General features: G+C 35.4%; 1 protein-coding gene across 1 annotated transcript; it reads left to right on the top strand.

Annotated features, from left to right (window-relative positions):
* Window positions 1-6,210: 6,210 nt before the first annotated feature.
* On the top strand, window positions 6,211-6,615 carry LOC133316922 (uncharacterized). Its single transcript, XM_061518718.1, has one exon. It carries the CDS (start codon window positions 6,211-6,213, stop codon window positions 6,613-6,615), a length of 405 nt encoding a protein of 134 aa, XP_061374702.1.
* The last annotated feature ends 11,778 nt before the right edge of the window (window positions 6,616-18,393 follow it).

Here is an 18,393-nt window from a genome sequence, read left to right as displayed (position 1 = left end):
AACTAAGTCCATTTTAAATTTCTTAGGGACTATTTGTTAGGGACTAAAGCGGGTATTGTAAAATTTGCTGAGGATTAAAAGTGGTATTTACTTTTAAATTAAATTACTTAGCAGTTCAAAAAAAATTTAACTTAACATAAGCTAAATTAAATGAAATTAATTAACATTCCTAAAAAGTTATAAAATAATTTAAATTAATAAAGAAAAAATTAAATTAAATTAATTAACAGTTAAAAATAATTTAACTTAACATAAATTAAATTAAATTAAATTAAAGTAATTAACACTCCTACATTAAATTAAATCAATTAACACACATAAATTAAATTAAATTAACAGTCCTAAATTAAATTATTTTAACATAAGTTATTTAAAACTAAACTATTCAAATCAATATTAATTTTTCTTAAATTATTTTATTTCAAAATACAAAATTCAATAATTAAAATTATACTATAATTTATTAGACCACAATGATGCAAGAAATGAGAAAGGAAGTGGTGAATTTATAGTGGTGAATTTATTAGACCAAAAACACTAGACTGCTAGGCTACTTACACATAATATGCTATGTAGCACATCATGTATGGCCATGTGTCAGAAAAGTTGACATGTAACATGCTATGCAGCATAGTGAGTTTGATACGTTTCAGACACGTAACACGCCAAGCTACCTAGCGTTTTATGCCGCGTGGCAAGCTGTGGCAGAAGCTGTCTGCCATGTAATCTCGCTGCACTGTGCAGCGGCTGACGTGGCCATGAACATGTTGTCATGTGTCATCACCTAACTCGTTAGGTGTTGTAGCGAGTTAGGTCACGTGACATTTTGGAGAAAAAAATAAATTCAATCTGTGGGATTCAGGTAATTTTGTGAATAGTGTGGCATTTTCGTCGTTATCCCGTTATTAAAGAGAGAAGAATTGTTTTTATTTTATTTTTTATTAATACAAAAGATATAAAGAGATGAATTTTGTATTCTTTTTTATTTTATTTTCTGTTTGTGATACTAAATATTTCATGTGGGGAGTTCGATAGATTACTAAGGGAATGTGGGTTATTTAAGGGAAACTTTAGGAAACCCTTCGGTAGTTAGATTTTTGGATTAAACAATTGTTTTGAGTTTTTCTTTGAAATTCGAAATTCAGCACTCTTTTCTTTTCATCTTCTTCTTCTTTTTTTATTTTATTTTAAATGATGTTTAACCTCGCGATACTAGGCTAAACACCTTTAATTAATCTAAGGATTAAAGGCTCGTTAGATTATTTCAGAGTATCTGTTTTAACCTTTCAAATCAATTTCATTTTTTTCCAATTCACATTGAATATCAAGCGATTGTAGATATTCAAACTGATAATGCGATGGCATTCTATAAAGGAAAATTGATCATTAGATCTAATGGTCAGATTAATTAACCCAATAAACATAAGTTGAACAGGCTTAAACTATCGCGATTGCATAGTTTAAATACTGTATTCAACCAAATGCTAGGCGATAGTCTAGAGAGGATTTCCAATTGAATTTGAGGATTCCGAATTCAATTGGGGTTAATCACAAATTGATACTTTTATTTTTATCCAATGACGAAATAAATTAATGAATCCTAATTCCTTACGTTGATTGCTTTTAGTTCTGATTTTTAAATTCCAAATTTAATTATGTTTTTATTTAAATCTCAAATCAACAAAATCCCCTTTTCGCTTTTTATATTCTATTTTACAGAGTGTTTTTGATTTCTAGCAGGTTCTTTGGGAGACGATCCGAGTTGCCCTATCACTACAAACCTAAAGCTCGGTAATTTGCGTGGGTTCGACAATGCACGTCAAAAGCGTTCTTCTTCTTTCCCTTCTTCTTTTTCTAATTTTTCTGTTTTCTGTTTTTGTTTCTTCTTCTTCTTCTTTTTCTTTTAATTTTTTTTTTCTGTTTCTGTTAAGAAAAAAAATTCCATTTTCTGCAGTTTTCGTTTTGGGTTTTCTGTTTTTTGTCTTGTTTTCTGTTTACATCTGTTTCATTTTTCTGCATCTTTTTCGCATTAATTCTGCATCTGCATTCTTTTTGCGTCTGCATTTGTGTGCGTTTTGTTCGTCTTGTTTCTTGTTTCTGTTTTTGCATTCGTGTGTGTTTCTGCATCTGTGTTCTGCACCTCTGTTTCTGCATCGAATCCTGCATCTGTTACTGCATCTTGTATCAGTTATTGCTTTCTCTGCATTACAATGTGCATTTTTGGGCAATTTCGGGCGATTGGTCAAACTTTTGTCTAAGAGATTAGTCTCAGGAGTTCAATTCTCAAAAGAATTTGACCTTCTGAGCATAAGTCACGCCCTATAAGTGCGTTTGATCGCCTTATTTTTGCCAAATTCTGCCGTTTCTAACCCGTTTTGGTGTTTCTTTGTCGTTTCAGGACGTATCGTGTAATATTTAAAATAATAATAATATATATATAATATTAATAAAATATATAATAATAATAAATAAAATATAAAATATCTTAAATATTTTGATAAAATATCTTCGATATTTATAAAAGTAATGATTAAGATTCCTTATATATTTATAAAAATAATGATTAAGATTCGTTAGATATTTATAAACGTAATGATTAAGATTCCTTAGATATTTATAAAGGTAATGATTAGATTCCTTAGATTTTTATAAAAAGTAATGATTACATTCTCTTTTCAAAATCTATATAAACAACCCCCGTTTAGAAACTTAAGAAGAAGAAGAAGAAGAGAGAGAGAGAGAAAGAAAGGAAAAAGAAGAAGAGGAAGAGGAAATGAAAAAGAAAGAAAGAAGAAAAAGAAAAGGGAAGGTAATAGTGGGAGTAAGCAACACATCCTCTCCTTTACTTTTAAAGTTAATTTTTAGATATTTTAGAAAGCTATGTTGGTTCTGTTTTTATCTGTCATGTTGAAAGTTGGCATTTTAAAGTTATTTCTTTAAAAGTTATGAATAAGTTGTTACTCTGCCAAAATTATTTTATTAATTCTTTTTACTCTTTTACTTTATTTTCTATATTTGGCTTTGTGAATTTGATGAATTTACTAGATATGAGAATGATCTTGAATCAAGTTTATAGAAACTAAAGAATTTCTTTGGTGCCAAATGAATATTAATGGAATATGTAATCTTTTACTGAATGATCTGATGTGACAGACCCACAAGGGGATCAAAATGGTTATAGGGTAAGGGACGTCTTATCATGGCTTGAGCTCCGCTATACAGAACCTTTCACATACAGAACCCACATAATTTGGGCGCTCCAGAATTGAGCATTAGTCATTTCAGTTAAAGATTACATTTTCCTATATATGTTTGTATCTAGAACCAACAAAGTTTGGGTAGAACCCACAAAGGTCTGGGCTTATATTTATTGTTTATGATATTATTTTCTTATTATGGATTTTATTCATTGAGAATGATATTTTCCACTAAAGTGGCTGGATTGGTTATAGTTCGAAAACCCCAATATTACTGAGATTTATCTCACGTGTGTTTGTTTTTATGCTAACCTTCCCAGAGTAAACAGGTCAGTATGTGTAGCTTTGGAGTAGGGTAAAGCACTATGGTTAAAGACTTTGAAGACTATACGGAGCTTAGTGGAGCAATTAAATAAAAAAAATATTTCTTTTCAGTTTAGATTATGATGTATTTCTGATGTAATAGTGAACTTGACTTTTGTATAATTATATTTTAAGGGTATTTTGTCATATGTCTTATTTCATATCTGTTGCATTAGAATTTCATTCTAATTCTCGTTCTCTTATTTAAAATAAGATTTAAGAATTAATGTGATATCCTCTATCCTAGTAAGTTGTAGAGGATGTTACATATCGAGTATTTTTGCACTTGTTCAACTTGCTCTGATCGCTCTGAAAATTGGTGACGTGAAGGAGGCGATCATCCCAGTCAAAAGTCCCTTCATGTTGAATGCCCAATTTTAGCCAAATTCCTTTGTTTATTATTTTATTTTATTTTTTTTAAAAAATATTTGATTTTTGAGTCCGTAGGGTCGATTAGACTTTAGGAGAGTTGGTCCCATAGCGTTCTGAGGTCGTTTGGTAATTTTCGTAGATTTATTTTTGCTTCTGTTTGTTGTTTTCGATAGTTTTTGTGTCCTATCGTATGTTTTGTGATTTTACTGCTGTATGCCTATGCCTGTGATGCATGACTAGGAGTACTACCAGTGTTGATGATTTATATTCATATGACCCTGAGATAGAGAGATCACTACATGCTGCTATTAGAGTTCGTAGGTTGACTTACAGTAGCGTTGTCCCTAAGCATACCTTAGAGTATGAGGATCAAGAAAAGACCACCTTCACATGTCCCTTTGGCACATATGCATATAGGAGGATGCCCTTTGGCCTTTGCAACACACCAGGTACTTTCCAACGTTGCATGGTAAGCATCTTTTTTGAGTTTTTAGAGGACTGTATGGAGGTATTTATGGATGATTTTAGTGTATATAAGTCTTATTTTGATGTTTGTTTGGGTAATTTCGGCAGAATATTAAAAAAATGCATTTAGACTAATCTTGTCTTGAATTTTGAAAAATGTCATTTTATGGTTGAGTCGAGAATAGTGTTAGGACATGTAGTGTCTAAAAAGGGAATTGAAGTTATCCTACTAAGATTGATGTTATTACTGCTTTGCCTTACCCCGCCTCTGTGCAGGAAGTTCGTTCTTTTCTTGGTCATGCAGGCGCTTCATTCAGGATTTCAGCAAGATTGCCCTACCACTGTCCAAACTTTTCTAGAAAGACATTGAGTTCGAGTTTGGTGATGCATCCAAGGCAGCTTTTGATCATCTGAAGCGCTGCCTAACTATTGCCCCTGTGATTCAATCACCTGACTGGTCCCTTCCATTCGAGTTGATGTGTGATGCCTCCAAGTATGCTGTTGGAGTTGTTCTTGCTCAGTGGGTCAACAAAGCTCCACATGTCATTGCATATGCCTCCATGACTTTGGATTCGGCCCAAGAAAATTATACCACCGCAGAAAAAGAACTCTTGGCTATAGTATTTGCTCTTGATAAATTTCGGTCATATCTGTTAGATACTAAGGTTATTGTTTTCTCTGACCAAACAACTTTAAAATTTCTTTTAAAGAAAGCAGATGCTAAGCCTAGACTCATCCGGTGGATGTTACTGCTCCAAGAGTTTGACATTGAAATCAAGGATAGAAGTGGAGCAGAAAACCAGGTAGCTGATCACCTGAGCCGAATCACTTCTCGTTCATATGATCCTCTCCCTATTCATGATGAATTTCCTGATGAGCAGCTTTTACAGCTGCAAGGTAAGTCTCCTTGGTTTGTTGATACAGTGAATTACTTGGTTGCTAGTGTTTTTCCTGTTGATTCCATTAAGGCTCAGATCCTAAAATTTAAAAGTGAGTCTAAGTATTATGTGTGGGATGATCCTTATTTGTGGAAATTTTATAGTGATCAAGTAGTTAGGAGATGTGTGCCTGATATTGAATTCCAATCTATTTTGAATTTTTGTCATGCATCTGCCTGTGGTGGTCACTTTGGACCACAAAAAACTACTAGGAAAGTTTTAGATTATGGTTTGTTTTTTCCTTCTCTTTTTCATGATGCAATGAGTTTTGTAAGTCTTGCAATAATTGTCAAAGAGCAGGTGGTATTTCCTATAGGCATGAAATGCCCCAGCAACCTATACTCTTCTGTGAGATTTTTTATGTTTGGGGTATTGACTTTATGGGTCCCTTTCCCGTTTCTTTTGGATTTACATACATTATCTTGGCTGTTGATTATGTATCTAAATGGGTTGAGGCGAAAGCCACCAAGACTGATGACTCTGCTGCTGTTGTAGATTTTGTCAGATCTAATATTTTCTGCAGGTTTGGCATTCCTAGAGCTATTATCAGTGATCAAGGTTCTCACTTCTGCAACCAAACCATGGCTGGATTAATGAAGAAATACGGTGTAATTCATAAAGTAGCCACTGCATACCATCCACAGACCAATGTCCAAGCTGAAGTTTCAAATAAAGAAGTCAAACAAATCCTTCAAAAAACAGTTAATTCTAATAGGAAGGATTGGAGCAAGAGACTTGAAGATTCTTTGTGGGCATACAGGACTGCCTACAAGACTCCAATTGGGATATCCCCTTACCGACTTGTTTATAGAAAAGCATGTCATCTTCTGGTAGAGTTGGAGCATCAAGCATATTAGGCTGTGAAGCAATGCAACATGGATCTCATCCAGTCAGGAGTGGAGAGGAAACTACACCTGCAAGAATTAGAAGAGCTGAGATTGGATTCTTATGAGAGTTCCAGGATATATAAAGAGAAAACAAAGGCATTCCATGACAAGCAGATCTTGAGGAGAGAGTTTGTAGTGGGCCAAAATGTTCTACTGTTTAATTCTCGTCTTAAGTTCATGCCTGGTAAGCTCAGATCAAGATGGGATGGTCCATTTGTTATTATTAATTTCTTTCCTTATGGTGCAGTTGAATTAAAAGATAAACAGACTAGGAGCACATTTACTGTGAATGGGCATCGTCTGAAGCCCTTCTATGAAGGAACACCACAGCAGCCTGAGGATACAGAGGTGGAAGCAGAGATTAGGCTGCTTGATGTTGTTTATTCTCCTTAGGGAGTTCAAGGAGTTCTATTCCCTCTTTTATTTTCTTTCTGTTATTTGCATTTTCTTCTTTCTTTTAGTTTTTGATTTTCATAGGTAGATTTTCCTCCTCTTTCTGGTAATTATTTTGAGCATGTATACATGGCATACATCTTTTGGCCATTCTTTCTTGTGTGCTTCTGCTCTTGATCTTTGTTCTCTAGAACTTGCTCCAGTTTTTTTTGAAACTGCATTTTTCAACTAGATGCATGAATATGATTGAGGCATTAATTTTTTTTATTTTACCCACTTTAGCCTGATAGCCAGCCCTTATATTATTATCCCTTGGTGAGCCCCTTTGAGCCTATATATTCTTTGTTTCTTAAGCCACATTACAAACCTAAGTGAAAAACCAATTAATTCCACACCCTGGAGATTTACTGAGCAATGGTTTCACTGTGATGTTGTGTTTAAGAGTGGGGGTTTGCCCGAGACGTGCAAAAATTTAAGTGTGGGGGGTGACCATCTGATTCAAAAAAAAACAAAAACAAAAACAAAAACAAAAACAAAAAAAATGATTTGTAGATTTCTAGGGTGTTTAACTTTCTTTTCCATATTTCATCTATACTTTCACCTCAACCCCATTACAACCCTACATAAAGCCCTCTTGATTTGTGCATGCATGTCTTAGTAGCAGTGGAGAAGTAGAACTTGAGCAAGCCTATGGTAGAATGATTTTCTTGAGTACATTTGAGTGACACACTGATTACCTGATACACTTAAGATAAAAGAAAAAAAATGAGAGCATCCTGTAAGGAACCATTTTCTGTAATTGGCATATGCAGTTGAAATTAGCAGGTCTTGTGATTTGAGATTAGGGAATTTCTGTCCTGATTGGTTTATCAGTTGAAGACATATGATCTTTGTGTATTTTCTGTATGCTTGGTAATTGTTAAAAAGGATTGGTTGATCTTAGTCTTTGCTTTCTGTTTTAGTTTTTGCCCAGGAGTGCAAAAAGATAAGTGTGGGGGAATTGTAATTTTGTTCTTGATAGTTCATTGAATTGTAATTAATTTGGTAGTAATATTGATTTGGTTGTAGCTTGAATCCTTGACTTCTTGAGATTGTTTTGTTGTCGTCAACTTGTTCCTAGGTGTTGCATCATTTTGATGATATACAATCTTATCATAGCATACATTTTGTTGTTGTAGTACTGTTTTGCATTATTGGAAGTGATCTAGCATTGATTCATAACATCATAGTAGCTATGACCTTGTTATTATTAAAGTTCTTGTTGGAAGTGATTTTGAATTAGTGTAAAAATTTAAGCAATACATTTCACCCATCCTCTTGTATTATGGTAGAGTTTTTATCCATAGAAGGACATCTTTCCTAAAAAAAAGTCAGCTTTTTGGAAAGGAGGCATGAGAGTGCATGACACAATTTGTTACTGCCTAAAATGGTGGTCCACAGCGTTTAACTTGTGGCTAAGCAGGTGCTGATGAAGAGAACAAGCAGATCAAAGATAAGGTGTATGAGGACATGTCCAATGAGCTATTAACGCGGGCTTGCCAATGATTGGCTAAACAAGAAAAAAATGCTCCAGTTATGGGAGCTAGATGGGACAATGATGGAACGAAGAGCTACAACAGCCGAAGGATGGCATGACTAGATAGCAGTGTTATCAACCTAGAACGACTCATCAACTCGGTTAGGATACTAGATCAATGAGTTATTGATTTAACTAATGGATCATTATTTAAACCCGTTGAATTAAATATATAAAATATAATATAATAAGGAATAAATTATTCTGTCTTTTTTTTTGTCTACCTTATCTATTATTTTTTAACACCATTAGATTAGAATCCCAACTAACTTTTTTCATTTCTCTCTCCTCTTAAGATTCTGATATAATAATATTGAAGAGTGATAGGTAAAATAGACATGAAAAAAAATAATTAGAATAATCTATCTCACATAATAAATATAAAATTAGAAAAATTATAGCTAAAAAATAGTGTTGGTTTAGTGATAAATGTTATAAGTTATAATCCACATGATCTAGATTCAAATCCTATTGGTGGTATTTTTCAAGCATTTTGTCCAAAATTTCACAAAACCAATTTTTTCAAAACACTGGTACCGATTGAACACCAATGCCAATTTAACACCGGTTAAATCTAGTTCAAACCAATACACTAATTTTATACCGGCAAATGAATAACCAACCCAATACCTGAACCGAATCGATTAAGAATCCAATTTACGGGACCAGAAAATAAATAGAAACATGGTTTTTAAAAAAAGAAAAAGAAAAAAATTATCATTATGGACTATGGAGTGAATACAAAATAAGATTTCCTCTTCTCAAACTCTAGATAAAATAATAAGAAGGAAACGCGAGATGTAACAGCCCGTTACGTATCGGTAATGTTATCATTGCATACGGTATTAAGCGGAGTTACAATCACAGTAATTGAGTTAATTAAATTACGGGTAAACTTTTTCTTTTATTACATTCTTTTCTTTAAACATTAACCATTTCCGTAATCAATTAAAAACAACACCGAAATTGTAAATGAAAAACTTGCGGAAGCATAAAACTTATTTATTATAACCCCACTAAGCAATACCATTACCTCTAGGTTATAAAATGACAATTTTTCAAAAATTTCACAGTGGGAATCGATTCCCAATAGCCAGGAATCGATTCCCAGCAATTACAGAAATAGACAGAAGCTACAAAATGGCTCCCCTGTTTTTAGGAATCGATTCCCATCCTTAGGAACCGATTCACAGCCCTCATAGTGGCTGAAATTCACGTGCTCTGTCTCAGGGAATCGATTCCCAACAACAGGGAATCGATTTCCTACTGTGAAAAACAAGTTTTGACAGCTTTTTCACTTCAAAAGGGATCCATGATTTCATTCTTATCACTTTGATACTTACTATAACCCATGTACCCTATTACTAATGTAGTCTCTAGGTCCTTCCATCATGCATATTCATTATGTAATGCATCAATTACAATATTTCCCAATTCCAAAGTCATTTAAACGTCAAATGGTCACTTTACATCATAAGACTCTAAATGCCTCAAAACACAAAATATGTGGCCATGGACAAGTCCTATGATCATCAAAATACAACTATAAACAAGAGGCATAAATGTACATCAGCTACATAGACTTAGAATCTAGTCATGAACACCACAAAAGCATGGAAATCTCAACATGCAATATGTTCATGATCTAAGTCTCAAAATGCTAAATGTCATACTATGTGCATCAACTAAACTCCTCTGAAATGTTATGCTATCCATATGCACATCATGATCCAACTCCTCCACTAAGTGGGCCTCTTGCCCGATTGTCCTCCATGCTCACAATAACCTAAAATGATGTCCCCAAACGCGGGGTGAGATATACAAATATATCTCAGTAAACCAAGGGTACTAGAGGATCACTCCACCCCATGGCTCACTCAAAGTGCAACAATAACATCATGTAAAATGCATAACATACAAAATCACCAAACAACTGGGCACAAATCGAAGAATATCCACATAAGGATTTCGTTCAAGGACCCCATTATATAACTCCCGGGAAGCTTCCTGGTGCCTCTCCCATGGATGAGACGACCCAATGGAAAAACCCAACTGGAACTCCTCATGAGCCCTATCCAGCGGAAGTCCCACGTTTGGATCATCCTAGTGCCTCCCCCAGAGTCGGCCTCATGGCAAAACCCGACCGGAATCCCCAAAGGATATCTCCAATGGAAGTCCAAACCACACACATCTACTGGCCAGAGATCACAAATATTTCACACAAACAAGCAACAATGCATGAACATACATAATCACACAATGTCAAAAACACAAAATCCAACCAGAACCTTCCACTAGGTGTGGTGGAGCACACAAGGGATTAAACCGAAGTTCCAAAGGTTTACCTCAACTCTGAAGATAATGCTCCTCAACGTAAGCTCCAAGCTTAATTCTCCTCTATTCAGTCCATGAGAGGAAACCTATAATGATCAAACAACAATGATCATCAATACAATTTCAAGGAAATCAATTCACTTTCACAATACAATACCCAAACCTACTCACTTAGGCCAAAGGGCTATTTTTCATTTATTTTCCTTAACTTTCCTATAGGTCAAATTTCCACACATACATATATATACCAAACTCTTCCTTCCATTCCACAACATCACACCAGCCTACCATCCATATAAACACCATCCACAATCTTACAACATCATTTATACCACTTTTACATCATCAAACCATTCATGACCTCAATAGGTCGAATTCTTCATGCTAGGGTCCCAAAAGATTTTCAATCTATTCCAACACTTCTACACATCAACAATCTTTTAATTAACCCCTCCAATTACTCCACCACTCAATTTCACAATTACACAACATACCAATTTCACAAAGTAATGAAATTCAACTCAAAATTTTACTAAGTTACAATTTCCAAATCACAATAATTTTTATTACATCAATCATCATCATTTATCATTCTAAGCATTTAATTCGAAAGGAGACATACCATTTAATGCTCCTAACTGCCATAACTAAACACACATCATCAAAACCCTCACTAATTTTATGATCTCATGAAAAACTCAATGAGAATGAGAAAACTTACCACCAATAGCTTCTAATGGTCCAAGGAAATGATCTTCAACCAATGGTTCAACACAAAAAGTCCCCAAATTTCCCAAAAATACCAATATTTTCGTGGCTGTAAATAGGGTATATATCCTTCCACAATGAGCCCCACAAGGTGCACTCTACATGAAAGTCACTCACAATCTCAAGGGGAACAACTTTGTGGTTGGGAGTTTCTCTCAAAAACGGCTAGAAAAGGGAATTGTAGTTTAAATAGCTCAAACCACAACAATGGCTAAGACTTCCACGGGAAGAAGGAGAAGTAGGAGAGAGAAAATGGGAGGAAAATTATATTTCAAGTCACTTTATCCACTTAAGTCACTTAAGTGGGTCCCAAATATCACTTAACTTTCGTAAATCACCCAATTTAACTCACAAATTCATATCTTACATATTTTTCTCGTTCACGTCTTATTTTTACTTCCTAAAAATATTCATCAAATTTTCGCGCTTAATGGTACAATTATACGGCAGTATTTTATACCGAAAAAATCATTATTCATCAAATTTTCCGAAACTTGCCTATTCACTCGATTTTTCGTCCTGAATCCATTTCTTACATTATTTTTACCATTTGAGACCTTCTACTCAATTTTTCATGCCTAGGGTTACGTGTTTGGTAAATTACTATTTTGCTCTTTTTACATATTTTGGCCCTAATTTCAGAATTTTCACTAATCCTTCCCTTTTAATCCACATTATCACATATAATTATACATTTAGAAATATGAGGTGTTATATTCACCTCACCTTGTTGAAATTTTGTCCGAAAAATTAAATCATACATGTCCGCTAACTCAGGATACAGCCTAAGAATCTCATCCTCCCGTTCCCAAGTAGCCTCCTCATGTGTATGTCATTCCTACTAATTCTTTAACATTACAATTATCTTGCTTCTCAGCCTCATCTCACTGTGGTCCAGTATTTCAATGGGACCAATAGGAGTCTTTAGGTTCTCCCAAATTTCAATATCATCCGGTATCACCACATATGATCATCCGGAACGTAACGTCCCATTTGCGAACTATCTCTGATTGACCAATTCATTCTCACTAGTTGGGTTATCTTACCCATAGAGCCCATAATTTCTTTTGGAAGGTGTGCTAACCTAGTTAGCTTATCAACAATTATCCACATAAGATCATATCCAGTCTAAATCCAGGCAATTCAATCCATCATTTTCCTAACTTTCAATCCTTGTCTCACACTCACATATCACTCTCTGGCACATAACAACCAGCAACTATCTTCAATTGAGTTTTAATCCTGCGAACTCTAGCACTTTTGCCATAAATCCTTTTCAGTACCATTTACCACATAGTCTTACTTTGTTATACAACCAAGGTTTATAAACATCTTAGTCCACATTGAATACCATTTCGGTATCTCACCATTTCCTTGGTGTAATTTCACCAAGGTAATTACATATTTTATGCTTACAGTAAGATCATCCTCAGAGGGAATAACCCCATTTGTGGCCTCTAGCCATAGGTTGTACTTACATGTACTTCCATCCATGTTCTTAATTCAAGAACATGTTGTTTCACTTCTGCACCTAATACAGAACAAGCACCATATTTGCACCTTAATGTCGCATCTAACCTTACAGGTTTACTCAATTCTACATCACCAAAACATATTAGCGAATCAATTTCGTAACCCATTTAACTTTACCTAATGGACCACTCATCATATTTATATATCATATTGGCCATTTCAAAGCCTTCAACTACAAATCCACTCGGGAAGTTCTATATACAAGGTCATACCCATAATTTACATTAATTATTCATTCCTTCATCGACTTAGCCATCTCAAGGCTTAACATATAATCCATCAATGATTTTTCACTTTATAGGCACATGCCTAAGAATTCGACCCACAACTATGTTTACATATCATTCTATACGCATGCAATAAATTCCACATATATTTCATTCATGTATACCTCAATTTCATAATCATCACATTTAACCATTGATGTACCGTTCGGATATATCATATCATATCCCTTGCAAATAAGTCCCTTCATATAGGGATTTTCAAAACCTACTTATCCTGTCATATGGAATTAAATCCATCACTGTCATTACTTTTAAAATTCGACATCGGTGGATATACAAATCTCTCGGAATATTCCAGGCTACTACAAGCACATGACCATATATCATGGTACCTAGCCAAAAACAACATCAACATTGTGCATTTTCAACATATCTCCCACCATAAGTTGCACATACAAATATAGAAGACTCCACAAGTCACTCTACCAGTAAAGCAAAGCTCTCAACCTTTTATTTGACCAAACACGTTTTCCAATTACTAGCTATTATTACACATTCGTAGTTGACTCCGTCACAATTTACCTTTCATTAAAGGCTAATGGTTCACCACCTTAACTTAAATCTCGATCATCACTAGCCTTCCTAGAAGGACATTTACTCAGTCTTTCAACATTTAATCAAGTTATTATCTCTTTCACCTAGGGCGAGAGTCCCACCAACTTCGCAACATCATTCGAAGCAGAAAATCATCTCCTCATACTTGATTAACACATACATTAATGCCTCCACTCTCGATAAACGCACACTACCGAGTGCTTCCAAATCACACCTCAGAAAATTTCTCCTCATTATGCCTCAGACCTTATATCAAATTTGACATATTATTGTCCACTTACCAGTGCATGACATCATACCTTGCGTTATTCAAATGGCACAAACCCAGTTGTGCACCAACATACAACATCTCGCTTATACAAGTCATCTCATCAATTTAGGATACTTCCAAGGATCATAGTCCTTATAGAAGATAACAATAGTCTCCGGGAATATAATCCGCACAGAGAATACAATACTCTTCGGGCACATAAGCCGCACAGAGATAACAATGGTCTCCAAGCACATAAGCCGCACAGAGCTAACAATAGTCTCTGGGCACACAAGTCGCGCAGAGATAACAATATTCTCCGTGCACATAAGCCGTGCAGAGATAACAATAGTCTCCGGGCACATAAGTCGCGCCGATATAACGCAGAGATAACAATAGTCTCCAGGAAAATAAGCCGCCCAGAGCTAACAATAGTCTCCGGGCACATAAGCCGCGCAGAGATAACAATAGTCTCCGGGCACATAAGCCGCACAGAGCTAACAATAGTCTCCGGGCACATAAGCCGCGTAGAGATAACAATAGTCTCAGGGAACATAAGCTTCACAGAGATAACAATAGCCATAACATATTAGTATATAACGACAAAACGTGTTTTGTATAAACACTTGAGGCTACCCTCATTATAGGAATAGTGGTATACTAGTTATATCTCATATTTGCACAATTCACTGTGACTTCCTGGTTATGCTCCTTTCCATAGATGGTCCACATATTTATCTTGACTAGTCATCCAACCTAGTTCATAACACAACCACCATCACATGATTCTGTAATCCTTCTCATAATTCTGCACACCTGTCACAACTTTTATTAATTCCAGTATCCTGTTACAATTCTAATCCATTGTCTATTATGGTTCATATAACCTATGCTCAACACTGTAGAGCAACCCATCAATTTTCTCGATCACTCCTCCTCTTGGTGAATGTAAAATGTCTATTTCATTGAAAATACCACCATTTTGTCTGTCAATACTTCACTATGACATGAGGAGTGCCATCATTTACAAGTTTCCACTATCCGCGTACAAAGATCATCCGACAAGCCCAAATTTAAGCGGTGTCCAACTGGAACTTCCAAGAGTCCCACCTCTTAGGATCCAATCCCCAAAAGGAAGCCCAGGACAATTTCATTAGTCACGTTAATGAATCCTATACCAGTTGAGCGTCTAATGACACTCCAGAGAAACAACCTCTTCAGATACTTCCCATCATAGGGGATTCCATTCGACCTCATTGTCTTATCACCAAAGAATTTAATAATTTATTTCCACATGGATATTTAGGCGCTCCGGTCGTCCCAAAATGTATATATATATTGGCACTTAGGCCATCACTGAAGTATTATCCAATATCTTTTACAAATAACCATTGGCAATCCAGCCATTTCAAAATACAAAATTCATCTATTTGGATTTCCAAGAGGCGTCCATCGTGGATTAATTCTCTTAAACATCATGCCACTTGTCCTACGCAAAGGAGTCATTCGTAGTGAAAATCCAACACATTAATGCACATATGTATAAGCATGTTACATCATAACAAAGTTTCAAACCAACAGACATTATAAAAGCACACTACCACTAGTAGTACATCATATTTAGTCATAATTCCTTATATCTCATCCGCTTCCTTCATGGCATATCTGTCAGGTTAAACCATTATTCCATTATGGACAATCATACTCTCAATGAACCTTGTCCAATGCCATCCATGGCAATTTTCTAACTTCTTCCATTGTACTCAAAGCACATCATAATACCCTTACTTAGGTCAATCAATATTACATCATAGTGGACTGAAATTCCATATTCCAACATTAATGTACCTAACACGTCACTGTCATAGTCATTCCAAGGTACTCACGTTCCTCAAACTCAAATTTCGAAGATTCAATTTATTTCTACATCTGAACATCTCAATTCATAACATGTATGCCCTTCGCTAGGGACTTATAACCTTCTTATCTAACCTCAATGTACCTAAGCTGACATATAAGCATACTTATTCAAATTTTCAAGAATTCATCGGGTTTCCAAGTCACCTACCATGTCAGAGTCCGACGACTAATTCCATGTGTATCTAATTATTTTAACTACACATATATAGGGAATATTCACCCACATTATCATCATGATATCAACTCATTTCAATTATACTTACTAACCATACAACCGCAAATCCAACTATGGTAGCATTCTACCTAAAAGGGTTAGACATACCTCCAAATTATTCTCACTAAGTCCTCAACTACATATAATTTACTTACAACGTCTCTGTCCGTGGAGCAGTCAACACTGCAACCACAACCTCAGTCTAAGGACTGGCATTAGGTGCTCCAGGGTTGCCACGCAGGCTTCTTATGATTACCACATATATAACACAAAGAAATGGGCATATCAGACCCACATTAAGGAATCACATATGAAGTAATCAATAAGAGTCTACATACAACTATACAGCACTTAACACAAGCATACAATAATCAGAGTTCCCTAAAAAACTGCTCTGATACTATAAAATGTAACAGCCCGTTACGTATCGGCAATGTTATCATTACATATAATATTAAGTGCAGTTACAATCACAGTAATTGAGTTAATTAAATTACGGGTAAACTTTTTCTTTTATTACATTCTTTTCTTTAAACATTAACCATTTCCGTAATCAATTAAAAATAACACCGTAATTGTAAATGCAAAACTTGCGGAAGCATAAAACTTATTTATTATAACCCCACTAAGCAATACCATTAACTCTAGGTTATAAAATGACAATTTTTCAAAAATTTCACAGTGGGAATCGATTCACAATAGCCAGGAATCGATTCCTAGCAGTTACAGAAACAGACAGAAGATACAAAATGGCTCCCCTGTTTTTAGGAATCGATTCTCAGCCCTCACAGTGGCTGAAATTCACGTGCTCTATCACAGGGAATCGATTCCCAACAGTAGGGAATCGATTCCCTACTGTGAAAAACCAGTTTTGACAGCTTTTTCACTTCAAAAGGGATCCATGATTTCATTCTTATCACTTTAATACTTACTATAACCTATGTACCATTACTAATGTAGGCTCTAGGCCCTTCCATCATGCATATTCATTATGTAATGCATCAATTACAATATTTTCCAATTCCAAAGCCATTTAAACGTCAAATGGTCACTTTACATCATAAGACTCTAAATGCCTCAAAACACAAAATATGTGGCCATGGACAAGTCTCATGCTCATCAAAATACAACTATAAACAAGAGGCATAAATGTACATCAACTACATAGACTTAGAATCTAGTCATGAACACCATAAAAGCATGGAAATCTCAACATGCAATATGTTCATGATCTAAGTCTCAAAATGCTAAATGTCATACTATGTGCATCAACTAAACTCCTCTGAAATGTTATGCTATCCTTATGCACATCATGATCCAACTCCTCCACTAAGCGGGCCTCTTGCCCGATTGTCCTCCATGCTCACAATAACCTAAAATGATGTCCCCAAACGCGGGGTGAGATATACAAATATATCTCAGTAAACCAAGGGTACTAGAGGATCACTCCACCCCATGGCTCACTCAAAGTGCAACAATAACATCATGTAAAATGCATAACATACAAAATCACCAAACAACTGGGCACAAATCCAAGAATATCCACATAAGGATTTCGTTCAAGGACCCCATTATATAACTCCCGGGAAGCTTCCTGGTGCCTCTCCCATGGATGAGACGACCCAATGGAAAAACTCAACTGGAACTCCTCATGAGCCCTATCCAGCGGAAGTCCCACGTTTGGATCATCCTAGTGCCTCCCCCAGAGTCGGCCTCATGGCAAAACCCGACCGGAATCCCCAAAGGATATCTCCAGTGGAAGTCCAAACCACACACATCTACTGGCCAGAGATCACAAATATTTCACTCAAACAAGCAACAATGCATGAACATACATAATCACACAATGTCAAAAACACAAAATCCAACCACAACCTTCCACTAGGTGTGGTGGAGCACACAAGTGATTAAACCCAAGTTCCAAAGGTTTACCTCAACTCTGAAGATAATGCTCCTCAACGTAAGCTCCAAGCTTAATTCTCCTCTATTCAGTCCATGAGAGGAAACCTATAATGATCAAACAACAATGATCATTAATACAATTTCAAGGAAATCAATTCACTTTCACAATACAATACCCAAACCTACTCACTTAGGCCAAAGGGCTATTTTTCATTTATTTTTCCTTAACTTTCCTATAGGTCAAATTTCCACACATACATATATATACCAAATTCTTCCTTCCATTCCACAACAACACATCAACCTACCATCCATATAAACACCATCCACAATCTTACAACATCATTTATACCACTTTTACATCATCAAACCATTCATGACCTCAATAGGTTGAATTCTTCATGCTAGGGTCCCAAAAGATTTTCAATCTATTCCAAGA

Source organism: Gastrolobium bilobum, unplaced genomic scaffold, assembly GCF_033153095.1.
Source record: "Gastrolobium bilobum isolate Gb01-03AN ecotype WA unplaced genomic scaffold, APGP_CSIRO_Gbil_v1 utg200721, whole genome shotgun sequence".
Taxonomy (NCBI): domain Eukaryota; kingdom Viridiplantae; phylum Streptophyta; class Magnoliopsida; order Fabales; family Fabaceae; genus Gastrolobium; species Gastrolobium bilobum.
The sequence above is the reverse complement of the archived record's forward strand: the minus strand, read 5'-3'. Positions and strand labels throughout refer to the sequence as shown.

Excerpts from the sequence above, each read along its gene's own strand:
- LOC133316922 (XM_061518718.1), top strand. The coding sequence starts at position 6,211 with ATGGATCTCATCCAGTCAGGAGTGGAGAGGAAACTACACCTGCAAGAA.